The following is a 25,185-nucleotide window of genomic DNA, read 5'->3' on the forward strand; positions in this document are numbered from 1 at the left end:
TGATGTAAATGCAGTGGAGGCACCGCCCCTAATCTGTAATCTCTTTATTGCTTCTCCAGTTAGTCTCAATATGGAGGACAAAGGTGGCACCCATCTATCTGTTAGCGCTATTATCTCCCCTTTCAATTCGAGAGGAAATTTCCTATATAGAATCTTAGCCATCAGTCTGGCTCCACCAGAATCGTCCACAGAAAAGTCACAGGAAAAGGAATTCCCCAGCTCTTCCAACAGCGATGCCGTCCTGGAAACGAAGTCCCCCAGCTCAAAAAGGGCTCCACCTTTCTTCGGAACATAGTCCAGAATATCCTGGAATATTCGGTCAATGATTTCATCCAGGTCCAGATACTCCCTCTTCAATATAGCCATGGCTCGCTGGTAATTGGTGTCAGTGCAACTCAGGTGAGTTACCAGCCTCAAGGCTCTGTCTGAGAGTGAACACTTCAAGAAGTTCAACCTCTCAGCATCATTGGCCATGCCGATCATGCAGTTCTCAAACCTAGTCAAGAAGTTTCTGAAACTCATGCAGTCGGACTCCATTTCCTGTCCGCTAAATGTAGGCCCCGTGATCTGTATACGTGGGGGTTTAACAATGAAGGAAGAACCTCTCCCGGTGGTTGCAGAAGCCCTTGAGAACTCAAAGGCAGATTCTGAGTAAGGGCTGGGCTCTGGCTGTCGGTATGTTTGATCCAAATCACCCAAGTCTTCATAATAATCCTTCAGTTGAGGCAGCCAAGCACCCTCAATCTTGGCAGGTGTACTCTCATCAAAGGAGCCTAACTCCAGTTGTGTGATACAAGTCTCTAACTCGACAATGAATTGTCGAATCTCCGTCGTTAAGAATGAGTACGCCGATGGCCTAACTCCATCATGACACATCTTCAGTTGTCCCTGAATCTTTTGAGTCAATGACTCCCTTCTGTATAGGAGCTGCTCTTTCGTGATGTTCATGACAGTAGTTAACCAACGAAAGTGTAAAGCAGCAAATCCTTTGCAAGATGTGGAAAAAAAACTATTTAGAGGATAAAGTAGATTACCCAGTGATAGCGTAAGCTCCGAGGGGTTGTAAAGGATGCCTTATGCGACTCCCCCTACTGGGTCGAGTAACAAGTATTGTTGTACGGCGAGCAGCGAGTAATTAAGTTGTGCCAACCATTCACCAGTAAGTCAGTAACACTACTGGTACTAGTCAGAGACACAATTCTTTTATAACAGAAGAACTGTGCCTCCCACTACTCCTCCAAGTCTATAAGAGACTCGTCCTCTCAACCACTCAGATTAGAATTCCGCCCTTGAGGCCGGCGCCACCACGTAAGCAATCTTCTTTTTTTATTTTTTATTACTCGTTTGCTGGAATTTTAAACGTTATTTTCGTTTTCAACATCCTCAAAAACTTATAAATGTCTTAATTTTCCAAGTTTTTTTTTCTATAGTGTGGAAAGTCGATTGTCTGCCCCTTTCTGGTCTTATATTCCCAACATTGCCAATAGGTGTCGCTAGCAGTGTATCATTCAAAAACAAGATGGTGGGGAGTTTTCCTTCGATAAAATGTCTCATAATATTTGATTTTCTTAAAAAAAAAAAAACCTACTTGATCGATTTACGTGATTTTTGGAATATGACCTTTTCATGCAGTGACAAGTGCGTACATTATAAAGATTTTTTTTCAGATTTTTATACTAAAAAAGATTACTTGTGGACCATTTATAGACTTGCACCGAAAACATTTAAAAAGAAGCTGCAGCAACCTTTTTTAATTAAAAACTAAATAGGTACGGGCAAAATGAATGTCGATGCTCAAAATGTATAAACATTTTGGCCCCTCACTTTACTTAAACATTCACTAAAAATCAGGAAATTAATCAATTTTAATGAAATTTTCAGTATTTATCAAATAATGATCGCGAAAAATAATGAACTAAGTATTTTTATTTAGATCTGAGTGGAAATGTATTATTTTGTTTAAACAAAAATACCTTTACTGAAGTTATGGTTTTCAGTAGTAAATAAAAAAGTGCAAGAATTTATTTTTGCTTTTTTTATATAAATAAAGCATAGTAATTTGTAACAATAAAAAATAAAATAATTTTTACATGAAAGTTATGAAAAAAGCCCTAAAGTCTGTATTAATGAATTCGACATAACTCGAAGAAAAATGAATTTCTCGAGCTACCGATATTACCATTGAATTAAGCAATGTTTATTTAATATTTTCATACAAAAAATATAATAGCAAAAATATTTCTACTTTTTTTTTTTTAAATTACAGCTTTTGCATAATTTTTATATGCAAGATTTTAATAATTTCCTCGCAAGAATGTGAAACTTTCGGCGTAACATAATTTTTATATAATCTCGAACAATAATTAAAAAGAAATTAATTTAAAAACAGGAACATAAAAAATAATTAAATTAAAAAAATGATAAAAATTGATACAAACGTTCAGAATAGGAACGTATGAATGCACGTCAGGGGGGGGGGGGAGAAAGAAATCTGACACCCCTACCTCTTTTTACTATCATGACTTCATTTTGAAACAGCGTTTTGATTGGCTGAAATATTGTGTCTCCTTATAATCGTGTTTACATTTTTTTTTAGTTTGTTGCGTTTTTGTCGAACAGTAAATTACTTGATTTTTGAGAACTAATTTAGTTTTTTTTGTATAAACAAGGTGTTTTTTTGTTTTTTTAATTCAATATCTTAGGACTTTACTTTATTTTTGTACCTTTTCTCCACGTTAAAAAACGACCCTGGTGTCTAACTCTGTACCGTGGGGAGGCATTGTAAATAGGTACTTTACTAATTATCATTGAAATAGACCCAGACAACTAATATTTATCTTTTAAAGGATTTTTACAATGAATTCATTTAACTTCAAAATTCAGCTGAATTGGTTAGCTCGTCGTAAAAACATTTTTCATAACTTTTATTTTTTTCACATGTAAAAATTTTTTTTTTTCCTTTAGGAAATTAACTTTAGTTTCTAATCTTTCAAATACAATCAAAAAGTAGTCAGAAACCTACAAAAAAATTATGATAAATCGGATTTCAAAACTAAGTCCCCCTATTTTTGCCCGCCCATTTTTGACAATGCCTAAAACTAAATGTTATGGTAAGGTTTTTCAAAAATTTAACCTTAAAAAACACAAAGATGTAAGAAATTTCTTCCCTACACACCCAATTTCCTCCCTGCAGACAGCAAATGAAACTCCACAAACAAAAGCCATACCTTTAAAACTCAAATTTTATTCAAAATGTATCAGTAAATGAAAGTTCTTTGGTTCACGGTAAGTCCCTTGCAAAAACAGTGGCTGAATTTGCTATCAATGGAGCCTTTAGTTATGATTCCTCTGTGGGAATGTTAGTTCGGGGTTTCCTTAGAAGGATGTCCACGTTGTACATGGTGAACACGGCGTGAATGTTGGCGCCCAATACGGCATATTTTGGGACCTCGTGGTCTCTGGAAGAAATAGGAACAAATTGCTGTAATCAAATATATCATGCCGAACACTGTAGAATATCCTCATTGGGTAAAATAAGTTCAGCAATTATGTTGTCTCTGTATTTAGAGAAATGTTCTTCATTCACCCACTGCATGGTGTCCATGAAGGTAAAATCCTGGCGCTCTATGACGGAGCACCGCTGTTTGAGTCTTTACTGTTCCATGTTCATTGTTCAGACTGAAAAATAACGCACATGAAATACAAAATTGGCGCCAAACTGGCGCATTCAAATTGAACCAATCAAAGACCGTCTAGCAAATCATATTAGGCGGGCAAACAAAATGGCGTTAGTTATGGAATTTCTCACACACTGCCAAGGAGGAGAGGAAAAAGTAATGGATAATCATTACTTTTTCCCCAATACAAGTTAATTAATAAAATGGTTGGATAAACAACGAATAACAAGTTAATCCAATAAACATAAGTCTTAACTTAGACAATTTTATGATTACAATATTTTCTTTTTCAGTTAAATTTATTAACCTAATATGATTATTTTTAAAAATTCAAATTGACATTCAAAATTATAATTTTAATTCAGTTAACTTCTTAATATTACACCGCCAAGGAGGAGAGGAAAAGGTAATGGATAATACTTTTTCACAATACAAGTTAATTACAACTTTAATTCAATAATGTTTTAATATTAATATGTGTGCCATTGTCTGTTGTCAATCTTCAGTATAAACTTCAACTTTTCATGCATCCAGATATTAGCTAATTTCCACTTTATGGACCGACCTAATCCTTACAATTAGGACAAAACCACTCCCCTAAGGTATCTTGATCAAATCCTACGCAGCTAAAATGGTACCAGCTGTCACAAGAATCACAGCACACCATTGGCGATGTTCCATCATTCGGAACAGAACAGGTTGGACAGAAAAAAGGGACCTCCTTCTTCTATAAACTCAGTTGATGCAATATCGCCATTACCCTTAATTTCCAAGGTCACAAGGTTTTTTAAGGAATGGACCTGTTTGCACCTATCCTTAAGAACAACCGCGGAACGAACATTATTGTCGTTTCCAGTAATTAATTTGATTATTTTACCAAGACTCCAGAATTGTCTGGTTTTGTTGGGGGTCTTAATAAGTACTGTCCCTCCAACAGATAACTTGGGGGCACAATTGCTCCCGATTTTGGATTCAACTTCTCTTAATGACAAGAGGTAATCATTATGCCAGAAACGATTGAATTTTTCAACAAATTTATTCTTCATTTCGAGGGAATGTAATAAGGCAGTCCTATTTGGGGGGGGGGTCAGGACATAATTCAGCATCATAATTATCAATAAGCAAACGAGGTTGATATCCTGTTTGAAGAAAATGATTCGGAGTTAAAATACTAAAGTCTTTGTCGGCAGAAACAATATAAGTGAGAGGTCTGTCATTTATTGCCTTTTGCACATCAGAAAGTGCAGTCAGAAATTCAAAATAATCCAACTTTCTTCTGCTCAACAGTTTCCTCAAACATTGTTTGACTGTTTTAATAAGTCTCTCCTAGCCCCCCCCCCCTTGCCAGGCAGAGTAAAGAGGAATTGTTCGATGGACAATGTGTATGGATTTAAATTGTTCCTTCAACTCCTCCGATTCGAGCACGTTTGATAGCAATATTCCAGATGCAACAAAAGATTTTGCGTTATCGGAATATACATGCGTAGGGATATCAAATAAGTTGGTAAACCTTACAAAGGCCAGCATAAACGAGTGGATGCTCATATTCGGCAATAATTCTAAGTGAATTGCATGCAAGCACATGTATGTAAAGTGTAATATGTACATTTTAACTTCTACCCCTAAGTAACCTTAATAGAAAATTGACCGATGAAATCCACACTGATTTGTTTGAATGGGCGAACAAAGTTCACCCTATGAGCAGGTAATATTGACCCTGCAGGTGCCTTACAAGGCAGAGCATTTATTTTTTTACATACCGTGCAAGTATGCATAAAGGCTTTTACAGCTTGTCTTCCCGGAGGGATCCAAACTCCAGACAGCCTTAACTTACTGAGGGTTGAATTAACCCCCATGTGGCAACAGTTAAGATAAGCTTCCTTAATTGCCAGTGTTGATAAATAATGATATTTTCCCAACAAAAGGGAAACTTGACCTCAAAAGGCAGAATATCAGAATTCTGTATCCTACCTCTGGTTCTAATTACCCCATCTTTATCAAGGAATAACCCTAAGGCAGTTACCCTAGGGGGAGGCACTTTCCCAGACGGTTCTTTAAAGTAACCTAATTCCAGAGGGAAACCCTCTATTTGCATGTTAGCAAATAGCAATAATTTGGCCCTATTAAAATTGTCAGCACTACGGTGACGCAACAAATCATAAAATTTCAACACTTTTTCCAAGACGCTGATTGCCTTAGATAAGCTGGAATACCTTGTAATATTCAACGGGAAGGTATTTTCAGGAGGAAGTGTGTCCTGAGAGTACAAACATGATATAATTTTTTTATTAGTTTCGTTTAGACAAGGAAAGGGTGAGATTGGCCAATCGATGCCAATCTCTATTTAGCCATTCCGGGCCATACATCCAGAAATTTAATAACTGGCAAAATTTAGAAGTATTGATACCTCTAGTTAGAAGATCTGCCGGATTTTCTGATGAACAAACATATTTTAATTTTGGTAGAACGCTAAATTTAATATTAATATCTTCTGAAATTTTTTTAATCTCTGTGATCCTATTTTCAATGAATATATTTTTCTTGGATCCTTTACCGTTGAGGATCCATGAGAGGGCAACTTGGGAATCAGACATCAGGAAAAAATTATCAATATTAAGGGGCCCCAGAGCACCCAAAACTTGAGGGGCTACCTTAAGAGCCAAATAAATGGCCAATACTTCCAATGTGGGAAGTGATTTCCCCTTAATTGGGGCCATTCTGGCCTTTGCGAAAACAGAACAATTCGCTCCCTGTTTCGCATACAGGATTAATCCGTATGCGTTTGTTGATGCATCACAGAAACAGATAAATTTGACGGACTGATTTTCTGACAATATACGCCTGGGAAATTCAAACTTCGCCAAGTCGTTTAAGTCCTTTGCATGGGTTTGCCACAGCTTAATGAGTTCTTCGGGTATCCACTCATCCCACGATAACTTGCTTTTCCAGATCGAACTGACAATGATCTTCCCCTGTATCTTGATGGGGAGTAGCATAGACAAAGGGTCATACACTCCTGATATTTGCGAAAGAATTCCCCGTTTGGTATTGACCTCGGGGTCCACTAAAGTGGGAGAAAGTCTGAACGTGTCCTGAACAGGATCATATAAGTAATCCAATACCTCCTCAAAGGCTGAGAAGGGAGAAGAAATAGTTTCATCCTCCAGCATTTTTTCTTGTATCTCAGAACAGTTGGAATTGCAGGATCGTAAATTGAAGTCTGCCTCTGACAGTCTGCTACGAACATTATAATAAATAGCAAGTAGGAACTCTCTGTCACAACTGGTAGTGACGAGATTATCCACATAAAAATTTGTTGGAAATTGCATGCGATGCTGCATCCTTTGCATATTTTTCCGCATGGAATTTCAAAATGAAGTCCAGAATGAAGGGGCTAGCGTTGAACCCAAACATAATTGTTTAGTACCTGTAAGTACATAATTTGTCACCTTTTTTAAGGAAAAATCAAAATCTGTTTTTATCCTTTTTCGACTTAAGGTGAATTTGTAAAAAGGCCTTTCTTATATCACCTAGAAAGACATATTTATTTTTCCTGAATCCCAGCAATAAATCCAATAAATTAGCAGATAAGTTCACGGCCATGTAGGCAGCGTCATTAATTGACATCCCCTCTCGATGTTTTAGGGAGCAGTTGAATACGGGATGAATTTTTGTCGTCACTCCAGTTCCCTCCTTGATAACAGGTCTATGTGGAACCCAAATATAATCTTCATAATTCCCAGGTGGGACGAAAAACTGCTCCGCTATTGCAGATTCCTCATAATAATAAATGGAGGCACTCATTATACATCCCCTTTCTTTCTAAGGACTCTGCTACTCTGTCCATTACCTTCAAGGAAGTCACAAAGTTACTGTTTACCAGTGAGATCCTGTCATGATACCACGGTAAGTCTACGTGATATTTTCCCCTCTCCCATACAGTAGAGTTTGTGAACTCTTCTAGTTTTTCTTGTGCACAGCCGACAACTTAGCATCTTCTTCAATACCTAATGAATCGAGACTAAGCAGAATCTCAACCCCACGCTCGACCACGGACTTGGAAAAGAAAGGTTTCAAACCCTCTTCATAAGAGAGTGTCAGATTTAGCACCGAATCAATCAAATAACTGTTGGATTGAGGAAGTGATTTTACTATATGATTAAAGGGAGGCGATTCTACCTCATTCAAATCTTTTTTTAAAAAATGTTGGCTTTTGCCAAACGGAATTATGAATTTTCCATGTCGCCATGCATTTCCATTAAGACACTCAACTAGCTTGAGATCATTTAACTTGCTTAGAAGGTCCAATCCAATAATCCCCATAAGGCATGTTCCATTCAAATTCTTATATCTGGGATATAGCCGGAAACCTTTCTGAGATAAGTTATCAACAACTTTATTGAAGTTATCGACTTCGAATTTTAAATTTAATTTTTGGAAGAATAAAGCCGCAAATTTAAAGGGGTTTTGATTCCCCAATTTGATCGATATATAGTACTCCTTTAATGTTAAGGAATCACTCCCGATAAGTGTGTCCCCCCCCATATTAACCTTCTTGTGGTTTATGGGTTTATCAGAACACAATTTACTGAGATTTTCCTGGGCGGGCGAGAAACGAATATTGTGACCCAGTATCTATTAAACAGAAGAAATATACCGGTCGTCAGTGTGCCTTCATAGATATTCTAATGACGGGGAAAATACTATTCTGTGATTCAGAATATATTGTTTGGCCCACAAAGGATTTATTTCCTTTGGGACACATGACGGTAAAATGGGGTCTCATCCCACATATTGCACACGGGTAAGGAAGCCCCCTACTATCACGACAAGATACCTCTGCGTGCTCACCCAAACACAGAGTACATGAATTTAACTGTTTAGCCCTTCGACACGTTGCTTCAAAGGCATGAAACTTACTACAGTTCTTGATTGGATGATCTGTAGCTTGACACAATTTACAAGATAAAGTGCCCCCCCTTCTCTTGGGAAAGAAGACACCATCTTGGCTTTCATCTTAGGTGAAAAAGACGCCATTTTTGGCGCGCAAATTTCTCGCCGAACATTGAGTGGGGTGGCTAATACGTATTCCATTACTTCAAATACATGCGACATAATATTATTTAGTGAAGGGTATCTTTCCCCACTTCTATTCATGAACTCTCTTCTAATGGCATTAGGACACTTAGCAAATATTATGTGAGCTATCACTGCCCCTGAGGTCCCACCTTCAGCAAAAAAATCAATCTCATAGGACTTGACAAGCTCAGTCAAATTTCTCTTAACTTTTGCGAGAAACGACTTCAAAATTTTAAAATGAAGCAGGAATAATTTCCTCAAATATCTGATTTTTAATCAAATCAGGATTCAAATATTTTTCCCTTAACAATTTTAGGGCTATATCATAATTATCTGTGGTTATATCTAGCCTGGAGATTATGCCCACACATCACCCTCTAGTTTCGATTTCAACACAAATAATTTATCAACTTTATTTAAACTTTCCGTACAAAATTCGAATTTGTTCAGAAATGTTCTGAACGAAAAGTTATCACCTGCGGACATGCCAACCAATTTCAGACAATCCAATTCCATCTTGACTGGCATAGTCCTTGAAGCATGCTTGAGGCGTATTCAATTTCAATTTTGATGAAAGCAATTTTTCTTCTATTTCTGAAGAAAATCTCACTAAAACCTTGCAAAACTGCTGGTTCTCTTCTTCGGGGGGGGGGGTGAATTTGGTCAATTAATACATCGAGGTCACTTAACCATCTTCTAATTACCACTTCTTGGGATTTGAAAAAGTCTGGAGAAGGGTCATTAATTTGTAGTAGAAACAAATGGAACTTTTTTCTTTCACGAATCAATGCCTCTCCCCTGTGCTATTTGGCCACATATTGACCAATCAGGGGTATGGTGCATTAATTCTTTCTATCCCCTAATGAATTCTGCCAGCATCCGGTTTGAAGAATAAGAACTCTTCCTTACTGAGAGAGACCAAACGGAATGGTCCCTTTTCCTTCGCTCTCTCCACCTCAGTGTTATTTCAACCGGTATTAACAATTCGACTGGAATAACTACCACGATAGCACCAGGTAGCCAGATTCCAGCTTTTGACCAGGAACATATCACCCGGTACACATTCTCCTTAATAAACCTTTTCTGTGTTACATTTTATGAAGTTGTTGCGTTCGTCATTTCAGAAGCTTGTATGGAATTGTTTATTTTATTAGGTTGTGCCCTAAAAGCATCTAAACCCTTAAATTGTGACCCCCACATGACATACAAGAAATTCTGAATGGCGAGCTTTTTTCTTCATTTTTTGTAAAACAGGACGCATCAGAGAAAAACCAGCGAGCTAAAATTTGGCCCCAAAAAGCGAACTTTTCAACAAAGGAAAACAACAAGTGAACTGCTACCGACAAGAAACTCAACAAGCAACAATGGCATTGAACCCCCCCTTCCTCTTCGTGCTAATGGACCTCGTTTTTCCAGAACTCTTTTCCTTTACAGACAACCGACACATCACCCTGTTATTTGACTAAAGACAAGCAACATTGGGTATACAGACGGCAAGGAAAGAGAGAATTTCGCCAGCAGCGGACGAATAACAATGACAAAACCCCTCATCAGACTCGGCAAAGAAAAATCGAATTTAAAAAAAAACTCGAGCTCAACAAATATTTTTAAAGAAAAAAAAAAGAAAAAAAGTGACTAAACATTTTTTTTTTGCTAAGAGGGACGCAAGTACTCACGCACGCATGCACGCACATGTGTGTACACATACACATCCAAGCAAGAGACAATCTGCTATTACTAGTCGTCACATGCAAACGATACAGAAAAGATACAGAAAAGAGAACTATTAAAAAAAAAAGAATATATATATATATATATATATATATATATATATATGTATATATATATATATAATAACATTTCTCTTCGTCTTTCGACAAAAAAAAAACGTAAGTCCCCTTTAAAAAGATTTATTTAACTTCAGGCTTTACGCACACACACACACACACACACCAAAAAGAAAATCTCTCTCTCTCTCTCTCTCTCTCTCTCTCTCTCTATATATATATATATATATATAGAGAGAGAGAGAGAGAGAGAGATTTTATATATATATATATATATATATATATATATATATATATATATATATATATATACACACACACACTCACAAAAAGAAAAAAAATGATGTCCCAACCTAACGACATCAATGATATGGCTATTTTTAAAGCCATTGAGAGACTCACTCACGAGGTAAAAAAACTTGGCAAGCTGGAGCCGCAGTCGCGTAAGCACCAACTCCGAACTAACTCCTCACATTCACCCAAATGACGCTACAAAAGCCGTTCACCTTCTCCACACTACTGTCACCATTCAAACACGCCAGGACTATGTTTTTATCATAGTCGCTATGGTGTTGAGGCACAGAAATTAAAAAAACCCTGTTTGTACATGAATAAGGGAAACTAAGGTCTGCGGAGCTGAGCATGGCAGGCTCTCCACGGGATATTTACAATAACCGTGCCTATTTTATTACAGACTCCCTATCCCAAGCATGTTGCTTGGTTGATACCGGAGATGCTCGCACTGAAACAGAGTATCGTCCATCACACTGCAAGCGGTAAATCACTCCCCCATTTCCACGTATGGTCAAATTTCTTGTTCTCTGGACTTGGAATTATGGAGAGACTTTACGTGGGTCTTCACTATAGCAAATTTACCCTACCCCGTACTAGGCGCAGACTTCCTGCACCACTTCAACCTGGTAGTGGATATGTGCAGACGTCAGCTGATAGATGCAAATACAGAACTTTCTGTCTCTGGTGTGAAAACAAAGACCCCCTCTATTAGCCCAGTATTCTTCATTGCTGCTTCAGATAACCCGTATCAGACCGCCTTACACTCCTACCCGGAGTTAACAAATTTTAATTTTGTGGTAAGCAAACCCACGTACACCATAAAACACATCGAGACCACAGGTGCTCCTGTTTTCTCATGACTTCGCCGCCTCCCTGCTGAAAAACTTAAGGCAGTGAAGGCAGAATTCAACCATATGCTGCAGCTTGGAATAATACACCCTTCGTCCAGTCCATGGGCTTCCCCTTTGCATATGGTCCTGAAACGAGACGGAGATTGGCGTCTGACTGGGGACTACTGACGACTCAATGCCATGATGGTACCTGATCATTACCCAATCCCACATATACAAGATTTTGCTTCCTCTCTGCATGGTTGTAAAACCTTCTCCAAACTAGACATAGTTAAGGCTTACCATCAGATTCCAGTGAAACCGTCCGACATACCCAAGACTGTGGTAACGACTCCATTCAGAGCGTTTGAATTCTTAACTATGCTCTTTTGTTTACGAAATGCGGCTAGCTCATTTCAGCGTTTTATGGACAAAGTAGTACGTGACTTGGACTTCGTCTATAACTTTATAGACGACATTCTCGTGGCAAGTGCCTCACCTGAAGAACATGCCACTCACCTCCACCTACTATTCGAATGGTTTCAGCGATACCAGGTGAGGATTAACCCTGGTAAATGTGTTTTCGGTGTGTCGTCACTAGTTTTCCTGGGCCACATTATCACCCCAGACGGTATATCTCCATTACCAGAAAAGGTGAAGGCTCTACAAGACCTTCAACCACCCATTTCACTTCGCCAACTAAGGCATTTCCTCGGTCTGTTAAACTATTACAGACGCTTTATCCCACACTGCACAGATCTCCTAGCTCCTCTTGCCGACCTGTTACGTAATTATTGAATTTCTCACAAAGAATAAAACTCTTTAATAAAACAAGGATGTTTGAAGCTGCCACAACTATCGTCACATTTTCATTTTTGGGATAACCTTTACAAGATGGTCCCAACGTCCGCCTCGTTCTGAGCTCGGGAGAGGCCATTTGACGTAGGCGGTGTCGAGGCAGAAAATTACCCCTTCAATAAAGTGCCCAGTTGTTAACTTAAGGAGAAAAAACCCCGTTCCAATAATTAGAATTTTTATTTTTTTTATTTTAAACAGTTCAAATAATTAGAATTTTAAAAAATAAACAGTTCAAATAATTAGAATTTTACAAAATAAACACTTCAAATAATTAGAATTTTACAAAATAAACAGTTCAAATTTTTGATAATTCAACAGTTCAAATAATTGGAATTTTACAAAATAAACAGTTCAAATAATTAGAATTTAAAAACAAAAAAAACAGTCCACACGATTAGAATAGTTCCACGTGGTTAGTTAACCCTGTAAAATTCTGTGATTTGTTTCACAATATTTGTAAAAGCATCTGTCTGTGACATATCGCATATTTTAGGGTTAGGGTAATTTTCTGCCTCGACACCGGACCGCCTACGTCAGACGGCCTCTCCCCGAACTCAGAACGAGGCGGACGTCGGGACCATCTCCATAAAGGATAACCCATTTTTGTAATGTTAAAAACTAGATATGGGTGTTATTAATATTATAATATACAGTCAAAAAAAAAAAAAAGTCGCCGAAGCTTTAAAAGTTTCATCCTTGTTTTTATAGGCACCGCCAAAACTGGGGGGCAGGTCAGTACTTTTTGACGGACCGTCTTTTTAAAAATCTACCAAAAATCAGGTAATTATCCGATCAATACGAAATTTTCAGCGATTATTAGGAGAAGAATGAACTTTATAACAGTGTACTTATTTTTCATAAACGATATTTATATATATATTTTTTTTTGCTTACAAAACCCCCCCTTGTTTTGAAGTGGGAACAAATATGCTTAAAATAATCATCTGAGACTGAAATCAACATATTGTGTTGTAAGGGACAGAATTATAGATTTAAAAAAAAAAAAAAAAAAAATTGTTTGCATACCTTATTTTGACGTCTGAATATCAGAACTTCGATTGTGTTTAATTATCCCGCTTTTGAGTTTTGAAGTGTGAAATTCGGTGAATATGTTAAGTAAAATAATTAATTTAAGTTAAGCAAAACAAAAAAAAAATTTTTTTAATATTTATACGAAAAAAGCTATTTTAAAATTTTTGATAAATAAATTAACAATTTGTTTTTAGCGAGCCGAATAATGCATGACCATTATTAAACAGGGCATGCTTTGAATAATCGATACCCAAAAAAAAAAATTCGATAAATATTGTGCCCTTTGTGTTAAAAATAGCATCTTTTTTTTCGATCCCGTTTGAAAACGTTTGCCGCCTTTGACTATGGTGGACCAAACGCGCTGAAATAATTTTTTTTTATTCTGCTTTAAATTGCCCCCCCCCCATTTTGGGGAGTCTGGCCCCCACACACATACACATTAAAAACCAAACGCCTACAAATGGTCACCCATCTGGTACTGGCCAGCCTCAGCTTAATAATACATTGAAATTTTCGTCACTGAAAAATAAGTTTTTTTTGGCCTGTTTGGTCTTCCATAGTTTGCTTTTTATCAGACGAAAACGTAAACAGAGTCGATCTGAACTCTACGTCAACGCGAATATCTGGTTACCTATATGAATAAGTGGAATTATTTGAAATTCAGGTACTTATATTATAATATTTTTGCATATTCTCTTAGAAAATCATCCTAAATCTTAGTTAGACAATAAATGAATTAATTAATTATTTCAAAAACCCTTTTTTTTTTTTTAAATATTTAAGTACGTTTTTTGTGCAAGACAAAAAATGTCAATTGTTAACTTTTTGGGAAAATTTAACATTTAAAATTGAATTAAAAATAGTAGAAAAAGTTTTACATTATTCTGTTTTCTATATGATAAAATTCAGGGTTTTATCTTTCTGGAAAAAAAAAGTTACTCAGAAATAATGGATTTTAATAAACGTAATTTCGTTTTAAAAAACAACAACAACTTGATTTTGCGGCCATTTTTGGCGGTGCCTATTGTTTTATTAAAGAGTTTCATTCTGTGTATTTTTTTTTTAAGGTTAAAAACTAATTTTTAAAAACCTGGCCATAACATTTACTTTTTTAATTAAAAAAAAAAAAAAAGTTGCCGCAGCTTCTTTTTTTTAATGTTCTCATTTAATGAAAAAAAATTTGTTGGTTTTCTTTTAATAGGCGCGTACGACGACGGACTATATTTTGTATTATTAATGTTATCAACTTTGTTTAATAAAAACAAATCGTCGCTGCTTTCATTTTTTTTAATGTTTTGATAAATCGAGCGTCCTAAATTATGAGATGAAAAAACAAACAAAAAAAAACAACAAAAAACAATAACCGAATCTCTGTTGTCTCCATCTGCACAGTGAACGATTGTAAAACAGCACCCTCCGATTGGAATTCTGAAATAGAAATTAATCGAAAATATAGTTTATAAAATATAATTTATAAAATAAGAAATCTCAGTTATGTCCCCTGTTTCTGTAATCTTAAATCCAAAAAAATCTGTCGTATTTCTTTGCACAAGCAACGAAATTACTTTACATTTGGCAGTTTAAATGCTTCCAAATTTCATTAAAAATACGAAAGATCATAAAATCAATCTTTTTTCAATTCTTAAAAAATGAAAATGATTGACTTGTTTACGATTAATTTTTACGGTGTTGCATTTTTTTTTTTTGGGGGGGGGATTAAATATCCGATAAAATAATAAATACTAAAGAACGTAAAGATTAGAAACACTCCGCTACACACACACACACACACACACACACACACGCACGAGAAATAGCTTGTTCCTCTAAATATTTAAAACTTTCGAAAGAGAGAGAAAACACTTAAAAACAAAAAAAGAACAAATAAAAAAGGGGAGATAATTCAAAATCTATTTCCGCTTCAGAAGAAAACGATTTGACTACATTTTAAATAGCAAACAAGTATTATCTTGTTGTTTCTTTAAGGCAGACAAATTCTGGATAGGATTTGACCGATGGTAAGTATTTTTAAAAATATTTTTGTTCTATTTTAAAATGTATGTAAAATTTCATAATATCAAACAAAACTTCTCTTTCTTTTAACGTAAAAATAATTGCCCTTATCAGTTAAATATGCTTTCAATTAACGGATGTGTATGTAGGTACGGGCAAAATAAATGCCGATGCTCAAAATGAATAAAAATTTTGACCCCTCCCTTTACTTAAAAATTCACCAAAAAACAGGAAATTAACCAATTTTAATGACATTTTCAGTATTTATAAAATAATACTCACGGAATGATGAACCCATTATTTTTATTTAAATCGTAGTGGAAATGTATATGTATGTTTACACAAAAATACCTTTATTAAAGTTATGGTTTTCTGTAGTAAATAAATAAAAAAATTAAAGAATTTATTTTTGCTTTTTTTCATGAAAATAAAGCATCGTCAATTAATAACAATTTTTAAAAATTATTTTTTTTCAGGAACATTACGAAAAAAAAACGTATTAATGAATTCGATATAGCTCGAAGAAAAATGAATTTCTCGAACTACCGATATTACCATTGAATTAAGCATTGTTCATTTAATGTTTTCACACAAAAAAATTATAATAGCAAAATAATTTTAAAACAGTAAAAGATATTTCGGTTATAGTCAGCTAACGTACTTCCTAATTTCCTGTGTAGTAGCACTGCCGGAAATGGTGACAAGGCAAATCAGTTCCCTCACTGTTATTGTTCATCAGTATTTCTATTGTGAAGCGATTTATTGAAATAAAATATAAGAAAAGGACACTATTGAAAATTACACAATAAAAACTAACAGAATTTTACAGATAAAAATAACACAATTAGTCTTTATTTGCACTTTTAAAAACAAAATTTAAAAATAATTTTTTTAATTTTATTTGAAATTTTATAAGAAATATGTTTATGAAATTATAAAAATAAAATTTGTTTAATTAAAAAATATTTTATTTAATTTGAATTTATATAATAAATATAGGCTTATGAAAGTATAAAAAATTATTGAAACTAAAATAACAAATGAAATTATTGAAATCAAAATAACAAAATTTCAAACATCATAAAAACGCATCAATACATAATAAAAGCGAAGAACTGGTTTGCCATGTCACAGCTTCCATTAGTGCCCCTCAGAAAATTAGGAAGTACATTAGCTGACTATAACCAATGTTCTATTTGATCAAGACGTCTTATTTGTAAGAGGATTTGACACAAGATTTTCATTTTGATATCGCAAATCATATCGCTGTTATCTGATTATTCCTTTAAATCAGGTAAATTATACATGGCGACATTTGATGAGAAAAGTAAATTATACATGACGACATTTGATGAGAAAAGACATTTTAAAGCTTACAAAAAAATGGCGCTGTTGTTTACAAACAATCGTTTCTGTAAAGCAAGCACATAATGTAGACGATCTTGTGTGTCTTCTGTCTGAAAACTGAAGAAGATTTTTAAAGAGACCGAGAGCAGCATATCTTATACACACAACTTCTTGTTCAGTGAAGTTTTAACGAGACTAGAGTGTCTGTATAATGCTTTAAACTTGGCCACCTGGTTTTGGGTAACAGAAAAAATGTTCTAGGATCGTCTATATATATAGGAGAATACTTTTACTTCCCCTTTACAATTGTTACATAAGAGAGGATGATATATTATTTTCCAAACAGCATCAGATAAACGTATGTTGCATTAACTACGTATCCAAGCAACATCTAGACATCTGTTATACAGAGGGATTATCACATGGGAATATTTTACAGTTTGTATTTATATAAACGTATCATATTTTATAAGAAGAAGAATCTATGCTTCATACCTTTTCTTTATCCCAGAAATCTTCTATCTTCACTGCTGGGCTCTGTGATGAAATATGCAACGACCAACACCATAACTGATTGAGACACCTGTTTTTTCTTCTTTTGTGAAACCATAGAACAGCACTTTATATTTTTACAATATAAATTTATTTCAGCTGTCTCAGTGGTTTTTACAAGGCGTCTGCATTGTGTCTACATGCTTGTTCCTTTCAGACTCGCTTCCCGGCTTTGAAGCACATCTGCTCACTTTTGTGTCCAAACTCAAACTCTTCAATCTAATCATCTTGATCTCTTTAGCTGTCACTTCCGTTATGTCATCATCAAAAGTACACATGTATGCACCTGCTCAAGGTTATTTTGTTTATTTTTAACTTAGCTCATTTCTGTAAACATCTTCAACTAAAACCTATTATTACATTCCAGACCAATTCTATCCTCTAAACAATAAATTACTTTCAAAATCAATTTTTATATAAAATCTTTTGATATAAATGTATTTTTATATAAAATCTTTTGATATAAATGTATTTTTATATAAAATCTTTTGATATAAATGTATTTTTATATAAAATCTTTTGATATAAAATCAATTTTTATATAAAATCTTTTGATATAAATGTATTTTTATATAAAATCTTTTGATATAAATGTATTTTTATATAAAATCTTTTGATATAAAATCAATTTTTATATAAAATCTTTTGATATAAATGTATTTTTATATAAAATCTTTTGATATAAATGTATTTTTATATAAAATCTTTTGATATAAATGTATTTTTGTCACAAACTGACAATTGTAACTTTTTAAAGTTTTGAAAAGTGAACTTTACTTCAATATTTTCATCGTTAGCAGTTATATTTTCTGTTCATTCACTGAAACATTTTTACATGTTATAATATCCAATTTTGGTGTTGGCTCTAAGTATACAAACAGCATTTATCAAGCTATATTTTCAGGAATGTATAGTTTCAAACACCTTAAAGGGATACTTGGTGTTTCTTGATAATCAATGAGGACATTTGTGAATATTTGTTCTACGTCTAAAACCACTCTATTAACGGTTACCTTATTGTTGATTTTTAAATTTTTCAATATGATTTTCCTACGATATTATACATTTTTTAGAGAAAGGAAATATAATTATTCAATTTCGCAGAAGTTATGTGATTCTGTCTTCAAAGCATTTATGACTTTTGGAACAAAACTAAACAGAAAATACAACTTTAATTCAAACAAGTTTAATATATTAATATTTATATCTATATATCTGTAAAAGTGAGAATGTGTGTGTGTGTGGGAGGACACTTGTCAATCTATATACTCCACGAATGTTTGATTTATAGCCGTGATATTTGGTATTTAGGGTATTGAGACATGTGGAAAATTTTAATCCATTTTCATACGAAAAAAAAACTGTTAAGGGGTTAAAATTGAAACATTGGTACATAAATGTCATCGAATTTTTATCTGTTTTCATACGTGTCAAAACCACTTTTAAAGATCATGGCAAGCTGGTCTAATTCTTTTTGTACTCCATGTCTTAAAGTGTTGGTTCTGTTCTCAGCTCGAGTATTTTATTTTTTATTACAAGTGTATGAAAAAACACAAAACACAATAGTCGCATGCACATCTCTCAGTTTCTTTCCATTTTTTTACTTCATTTTCTAAGGAATTTACAAACATAAATATATAATTTACAAACATAAATATATAATTTACATACATAAATATATAATTTACAAACATAAATATATAATTTACAAACATAAATATATAATTTACAAACATAAATATATAATTTACAAACATAAATATATCATTTACATACATAAATATATAATTTACAAACATAAATATATCATTTACATACATAAATATATAATTTACATACATAAATATATAATTTACATACATAAATATATAATTTACAAACATAAATATATAATTTACATACATAAATATATAATTTACATACATAAATATATAATTTACATACATAAATATATAATTTACATACATAAATATATAATTTACATACATAAATATATAATTTACATACATAAATATATAATTTACAAACATAAATATATAATTTACATACATAAATATATAATTTACAAACATAAATATATGATTTACAAACATAAATATATAATTTACAAACATAAATATATAATTTACATACATAAATATATAATTTACAAACATAAATATATAATTTACAAACATAAATATATAATTTACATACATAAATATATAATTTACATACATAAATATATAATTTACATACATAAATATATAATTTACAAACATAAATATATAATTTACAAACATAAATATATAATTTACAAACATAAATATATAATTTACAAACATAAATATATCATTTACATACATAAATATATAATTTACAAACATAAATATATCATTTACATACATAAATATATAATTTACATACATAAATATATAATTTACATACATAAATATATAATTTACAAACATAAATATATAATTTACATACATAAATATATAATTTACAAACATAAATATATAATTTACATACATAAATATATAATTTACAAACATAAATATATAATTTACAAACATAAATATTTAATTTACAAACATAAATATAATGCTGGGCAACGCCTGGTTCATCTTCTAGTATGATACAAAGTAACATAAGTTTACATATTTCGAATAATTCAAAGTTCATCACCATTCATTAATAAGTTATTTATTAAAAACACAAATAAATGCAATATATAATTTAATTAACGAAAAAAGACTAATCAATTTTTATAAATCAAAAAGATTTCTACTTTTGTTGAATTTTTGAACAATTGAAGGGAGATAAAAGGAATAAAACATACGAACTTGTGCATTAGTTTTAATCTTGAAATTTAGATTTTCTTTTTAACATCAAAATTTATGCTTGGCAATGCTGCTAATCTATCGTCTAGAAACTATTTATAATAACATGTTTCCTTTGAAATATTAATACTATTTTTAACACAAAAACTGTTTGTAATATTTTTGGATTATTTTCTCTTCTTTTTCAGAGGATCCAGAAATGAAAATGAATTTATAAACGTGAAAAGTTTGATATTTTAAACTTCAAATATATTAACTCCAAAGACAATCTCTGTTGTGTAGAAATGTGTGGTATTTTATATACAATATTATTTGATTAAACTTAGTCAGGCGATGCGTATTTTCCTGATAAGTACATTATAATTTAGTTGTTGAGAAATAAAAAAATAACTTGACAGAAGAAATACAATTTTGAAAAAGTTTTATTCTTGTATAATAGTAAGTACATTATAATTTAGTTGTATCCGGTGTAAATGCTAAAATGTCAACTTTGGAGTGTCATAATGAAGAGAAGATTGAACAGAAGGCATTTTCATGTGAACTATGTGGTAAATCATTTTTGTTTAATTGCGGTCTAAATCGACATCTGCGAACACATACTGGTGAGAAGCCATATTCTTGTGAAGTGTGTGGAATTCCATTCACACAAATGTCACATTTAAAAAAACATATGAGAACACACACTGGAGAAGAGAAGGCATTTGCTTGTGAAATCTGTGCTAAAAAATTTTCAGAGAAAAGTGATTTAAATAGACACACACAAATTCACACAAAACCATTTTCTTGTAATCTGTGTGACTTTTCCGTTTCAACGAAGCAATATCTAGTACTTCATATCCGGACACACACAGGAGAGAAACCATATTCATGTGAAGTGTGTGGTATTTCATTTACAGGGAAGGGACCGTTGCAAAGGCATATCAAAATACACACTGGAGAGAAGCCATATCCTTGTGACATATGTGACAAATCATTCTCAGAGAAAAGTACTTTAAACCAACATATCCGAACACATAGTGAAGACAAGGCGTTTTCTTGTGAAATTTGTGCTAAATCATTTTCAGGGAAATGGAATTTAAGTCAACATCTGCGAAGTCATACTGGAGAAAAGCCATTTTCTTGTGACGTTTGTCAGTCATCCTTTACAACAAAGCAAAGTTTAGCAATGCACATGAGAATACACAGTGGGGAGAAGCCATTCGCCTGTGATATATGTGGGAAATGCTTTACACGCAATTCACCATTGAAAATCCATATGAGAATACACACTGGAGAGAAACCATTTTCTTGTGATGTGTGTCAGTCATCTTTTTCAACGAAGCAACATTTATTAACGCATATGAGAATACATAGTGGCGAGAAGCCATTCACTTGTAAAATATGTGGGAAATGTTTTACACAGAATTCCCTCTTAAAAAGACACCTGAGAATTCATACTGGTGAGAAACCATATGATTGTCAGGTTTGTGGAAAATCATTTTCGGTGAAAAGAAATTTAACCCAACATGTGAGAACACACACTGGAGAGAAGCCATTTTCTTGTGAAATGTGTGGATTCTCTTTTTCCACAAAAATACAATTAACTCGACATATGAGAAAACACGGTGGAGAAGTACCTGCCAAATATACCCAATGAACCAGGTGCAAGAGATTCAAACGATTTCACTTAAAGCAACAGTCGGAACTTTGAAAAGATCGCTCGGTTGTAATGCATGAAATGGCATGATAATGTTTAGCATCTGGTGGGATGACCCCTGCTTGAATAAAATGATAAAAATTAAAAAAAAAATGAGAATTGGGAGGATGAACAATCGCTGATAAAATTAAATGGAGAAACGATAGTGTTCTATCATAAAAAAATACAGACAGGCAAATACATAAAAGGCAAAAGCCATCAAGCTAGACATTATTGTCACTATGGCTTTAATAAAGCTAACAAAATATCAGGACTTCAAGAATGATTTTAAGCCGCCATAAAAAAGTCCACATTATACCAGATTGTGATAGAAGCAACTGACTTAATGAAAATAATCTTAAGAAATACTTGAAACCAATCCCTTGAAGACCTGGGCCTAACGCAGTTATATCTTTAAATATGTAATATATAAAGAATGTATGTTTTTGCCATTAAAGTAGAAGACTTTACCACCATCACCGAGAGGCAAGGCCTGTTAATTGAAAAATGACGTCATACAAATAGGCAAAGCAAGCAACATTTGTCGAGCAGACTTGATACTGAATGAGGGATTTCAAAAAAACATAATGAACTTTTTAAAATATATTGAAAGAAAAAAAAACACGATTTATACTTAAATTGAACTTTATTCAATATTAACTAAAAATAGAAAAACAAGAATTCAAAAAGTTGTTCATTGTTCCGCTCTTAAAAGATAAACATGGCGTTTTTATGGATTTCAAAAATTAAAACTCGTTTATTATTTTATTGTGAATAATTTGAAAACATTTTACATAGTAATTTAAATAAAAACAAATCAAGCAATTGAAATGATCGGATTTCCCTAGCGATGAAACTATCCTTCTGGTTTTCGACTTCCAGTTTAAAAAATGTGTCTGCTTAAAAAGAGAAGGATCATTTATTTTCATTAATACTGATATTTTTGTACGTTACAAGCCCATAAATTTAACATTTTTCTAACGTCTATATTTTTTATGCGTGTCACTAATATGTTTTTCTAATTTCACATGAAGTATAACTGTTATTCGTTTGTAGATTGTTTTGAGAAATCGTTTTGTTTCATTTTTTTCACTGACAACAATTATTTTTTTTTACTTTTCAAAATAGATCTCTCCTTTCCAAGTTGCACTTCTGTTAGGTTAAACATTTGTTTTTCAAGTTTATAATTAGGAAATAGTCACACATCTAGCGAAGAACATTTGATAGAAATTTGTAATTTGAGAGAAAAAAAAACAATGTATAATTTTAGCAAACCAATTTTTTTAAAAGAAATAAAGCTTTAACTTAATATCTTTTGTTTTTGATTTTTTATGTGAACTTAGTATTTTGTTTAGCTATCTGTAAACATATCATCTTTGCCTTAACATTATTTTTTAGCTATCTTTTAACATCAACTTAGGTTTAATATTTGCTTTACAATTTTATTAATAAAAAACTATACGTTTTTACCATCCCAAATTTTTTAAACAATTATTTCCTTTTTGTATTAATTGCAAGTTGTGTTAACTTTTTCGTTTTGAATTATGGAAATAATTAAGTAATCATTTATTTATTTTTTAAACAATTTTAATATAAACAATGATATAATATACAATGAATTAGTGACCAAATAAAAAGTTGGTATCAACCTGGCATAAAAACGCGTTAACATCAAATAACAATAAGAGAATCACTTACAAACAAAAACACACACCCAATGTGTTTTTCTTATGTAAAATAATACTAGATCAACTTATGTGATTTTAAAAATATTTTCTTTACCCAATTGTGCGTGATCCAAAACTTTTTTCTTTAAATTCATTAAAAGTCGTCTTATTTTTATGTGTTTTACTTACAGATACATGTAGTTTAACACTGTCGAGTTAAAAAGACTTATTAAAACATAAGTATAGAACATATAACTCTAAAGAAAAGCAATAATACATTACCTTTCTACTTAGATGAGATGTTGTGTTTTAACTTTATTTTAACATGGTTTTCTTACAAATAAATATAGTTCCATCTACTCTAGATAAAACGACTGATTAAACCATAAATATTGAACCAAATTCCTTTTCTACTTTTTCTGATGAGTTTTGTTTTGACTTATTTTAACAGGTTTTTCTAACAAAGAATTTAACCAAGTCAATTTAAAAACATTAATTTAAACGGATTTAAATACAACATATAACTATAACCAATGTGAAAGGATAACATTTTTACTTAGGCTATAAGATTTTGTATTTTAACTTATTTTAATGTGCTTTTTTTCTCACGAATAAATGTAGTTTTACACCGTCAACTTAAAAATTTTTTTCTCACGAATAAATGTAGTTTTACACCATCAACTTAAAAATTTTTTTCTCACGATTAAATGTAGTTTTACACCATCAACTTAAAAAATTTTTTCTCACGAATAAATGTAGTTTTACACCATCAACTTAAAAATTTTTTTCTCACGAATAAATAGTTTTACACCGTCAACTTAAAAAATTTTTTCTCACGAATAAATGTAGTTTTACACCATCAACTTAAAAATTTTTTTCTCACGAATAAATGTAGTTTTACACCGTCAACTTAAAAAAATTTTTCTCATGAATAAATGTAGCTTTACACCGTCAACTTAAAAAAATTTTTCTCACGAATAAATGTAGTTTTACACCATCAACTTAAAAATTTTTTTCTCACGAATAAATGTAGCTTTACACCATCAACTTAAAAAAATTTTTCTCACGAATAAATGTAGTTTTACACCATCAACTTAAAAAATTTTTTCTCACGAATAAATGTAGTTTTACACCATCAACTTAAAAATTTTTTTCTCACGAATAAATGTAGCTTTACACCGTCAACTTAAAAATTTTTTTCTCACGAATAAATGTAGCTTTACACCATCAACTTAAAAATTTTTTTCTCACGAATAAATGTAGTTTTACACCATCAACTTAAAAATTTTTTTCTCACGAATAAATGTAGTTTTACACCGTCAACTTAAAAAAATTTTTCTCACGAATAAATGTAGTTTTACACCATCAACTTAAAAAAATTTTTCTCACGAATAAATGTAGTTTTACACCATCAACTTAAAATTTTTTTCTCACGAATAAATGTAGTTTTACACCATCAACTTAAAAAAATTTTTCTCACGAATAAATGTAGTTTTACACCATCAACTTAAAAAATTTTTCTCACGAATAAATGTAGTTTTACACCATCAAC

At 32.4% G+C, this 25,185-nt stretch overlaps 2 protein-coding genes across 4 annotated transcripts in view; one reads left to right on the forward strand and one right to left on the reverse strand.

The window, feature by feature from the left end:
• The window catches only part of LOC145269329 (uncharacterized), a 33,194-nt gene extending 9,925 nt beyond the window's left edge, over positions 1-23,269 (forward strand). The window contains exons 1-2 of one of the 3 annotated variants that reach the window (XM_080125029.1): positions 15,429-15,575; positions 20,480-23,269. In XM_080125029.1, coding sequence (XP_079981155.1) covers positions 20,773-21,927 — 1,155 coding nt within the window. In that variant the 5' untranslated portion in view covers positions 15,429-15,575; positions 20,480-20,772 and the 3' untranslated portion in view covers positions 21,928-23,269. Of the gene's footprint in view, positions 1-10,010; positions 10,520-15,428; positions 15,576-20,479 lie in introns of those variants that run through there. The other 2 variants (XM_080125031.1, XM_080125030.1) reach the window with 2 other exon arrangements.
• On the reverse strand, positions 3,376-7,018 carry LOC145269137 (uncharacterized). Its single transcript, XM_080124744.1, has 2 exons — positions 6,232-7,018; positions 3,376-3,458 (listed from the first exon to the last, which is right to left on the reverse strand). Exons 1-2 carry the CDS (start codon positions 7,016-7,018, stop codon positions 3,376-3,378), a joined length of 870 nt encoding a protein of 289 aa, XP_079980870.1.
• Positions 23,270-25,185: the final 1,916 nt, after the last annotated feature.

This window comes from Euprymna scolopes, chromosome 45 (genome assembly GCF_053919585.1).
Source record: "Euprymna scolopes isolate OS-2025 chromosome 45, ASM5391958v1, whole genome shotgun sequence".
In the NCBI taxonomy this organism is placed as follows: Eukaryota; Metazoa; Mollusca; class Cephalopoda; order Sepiida; family Sepiolidae; genus Euprymna; species Euprymna scolopes.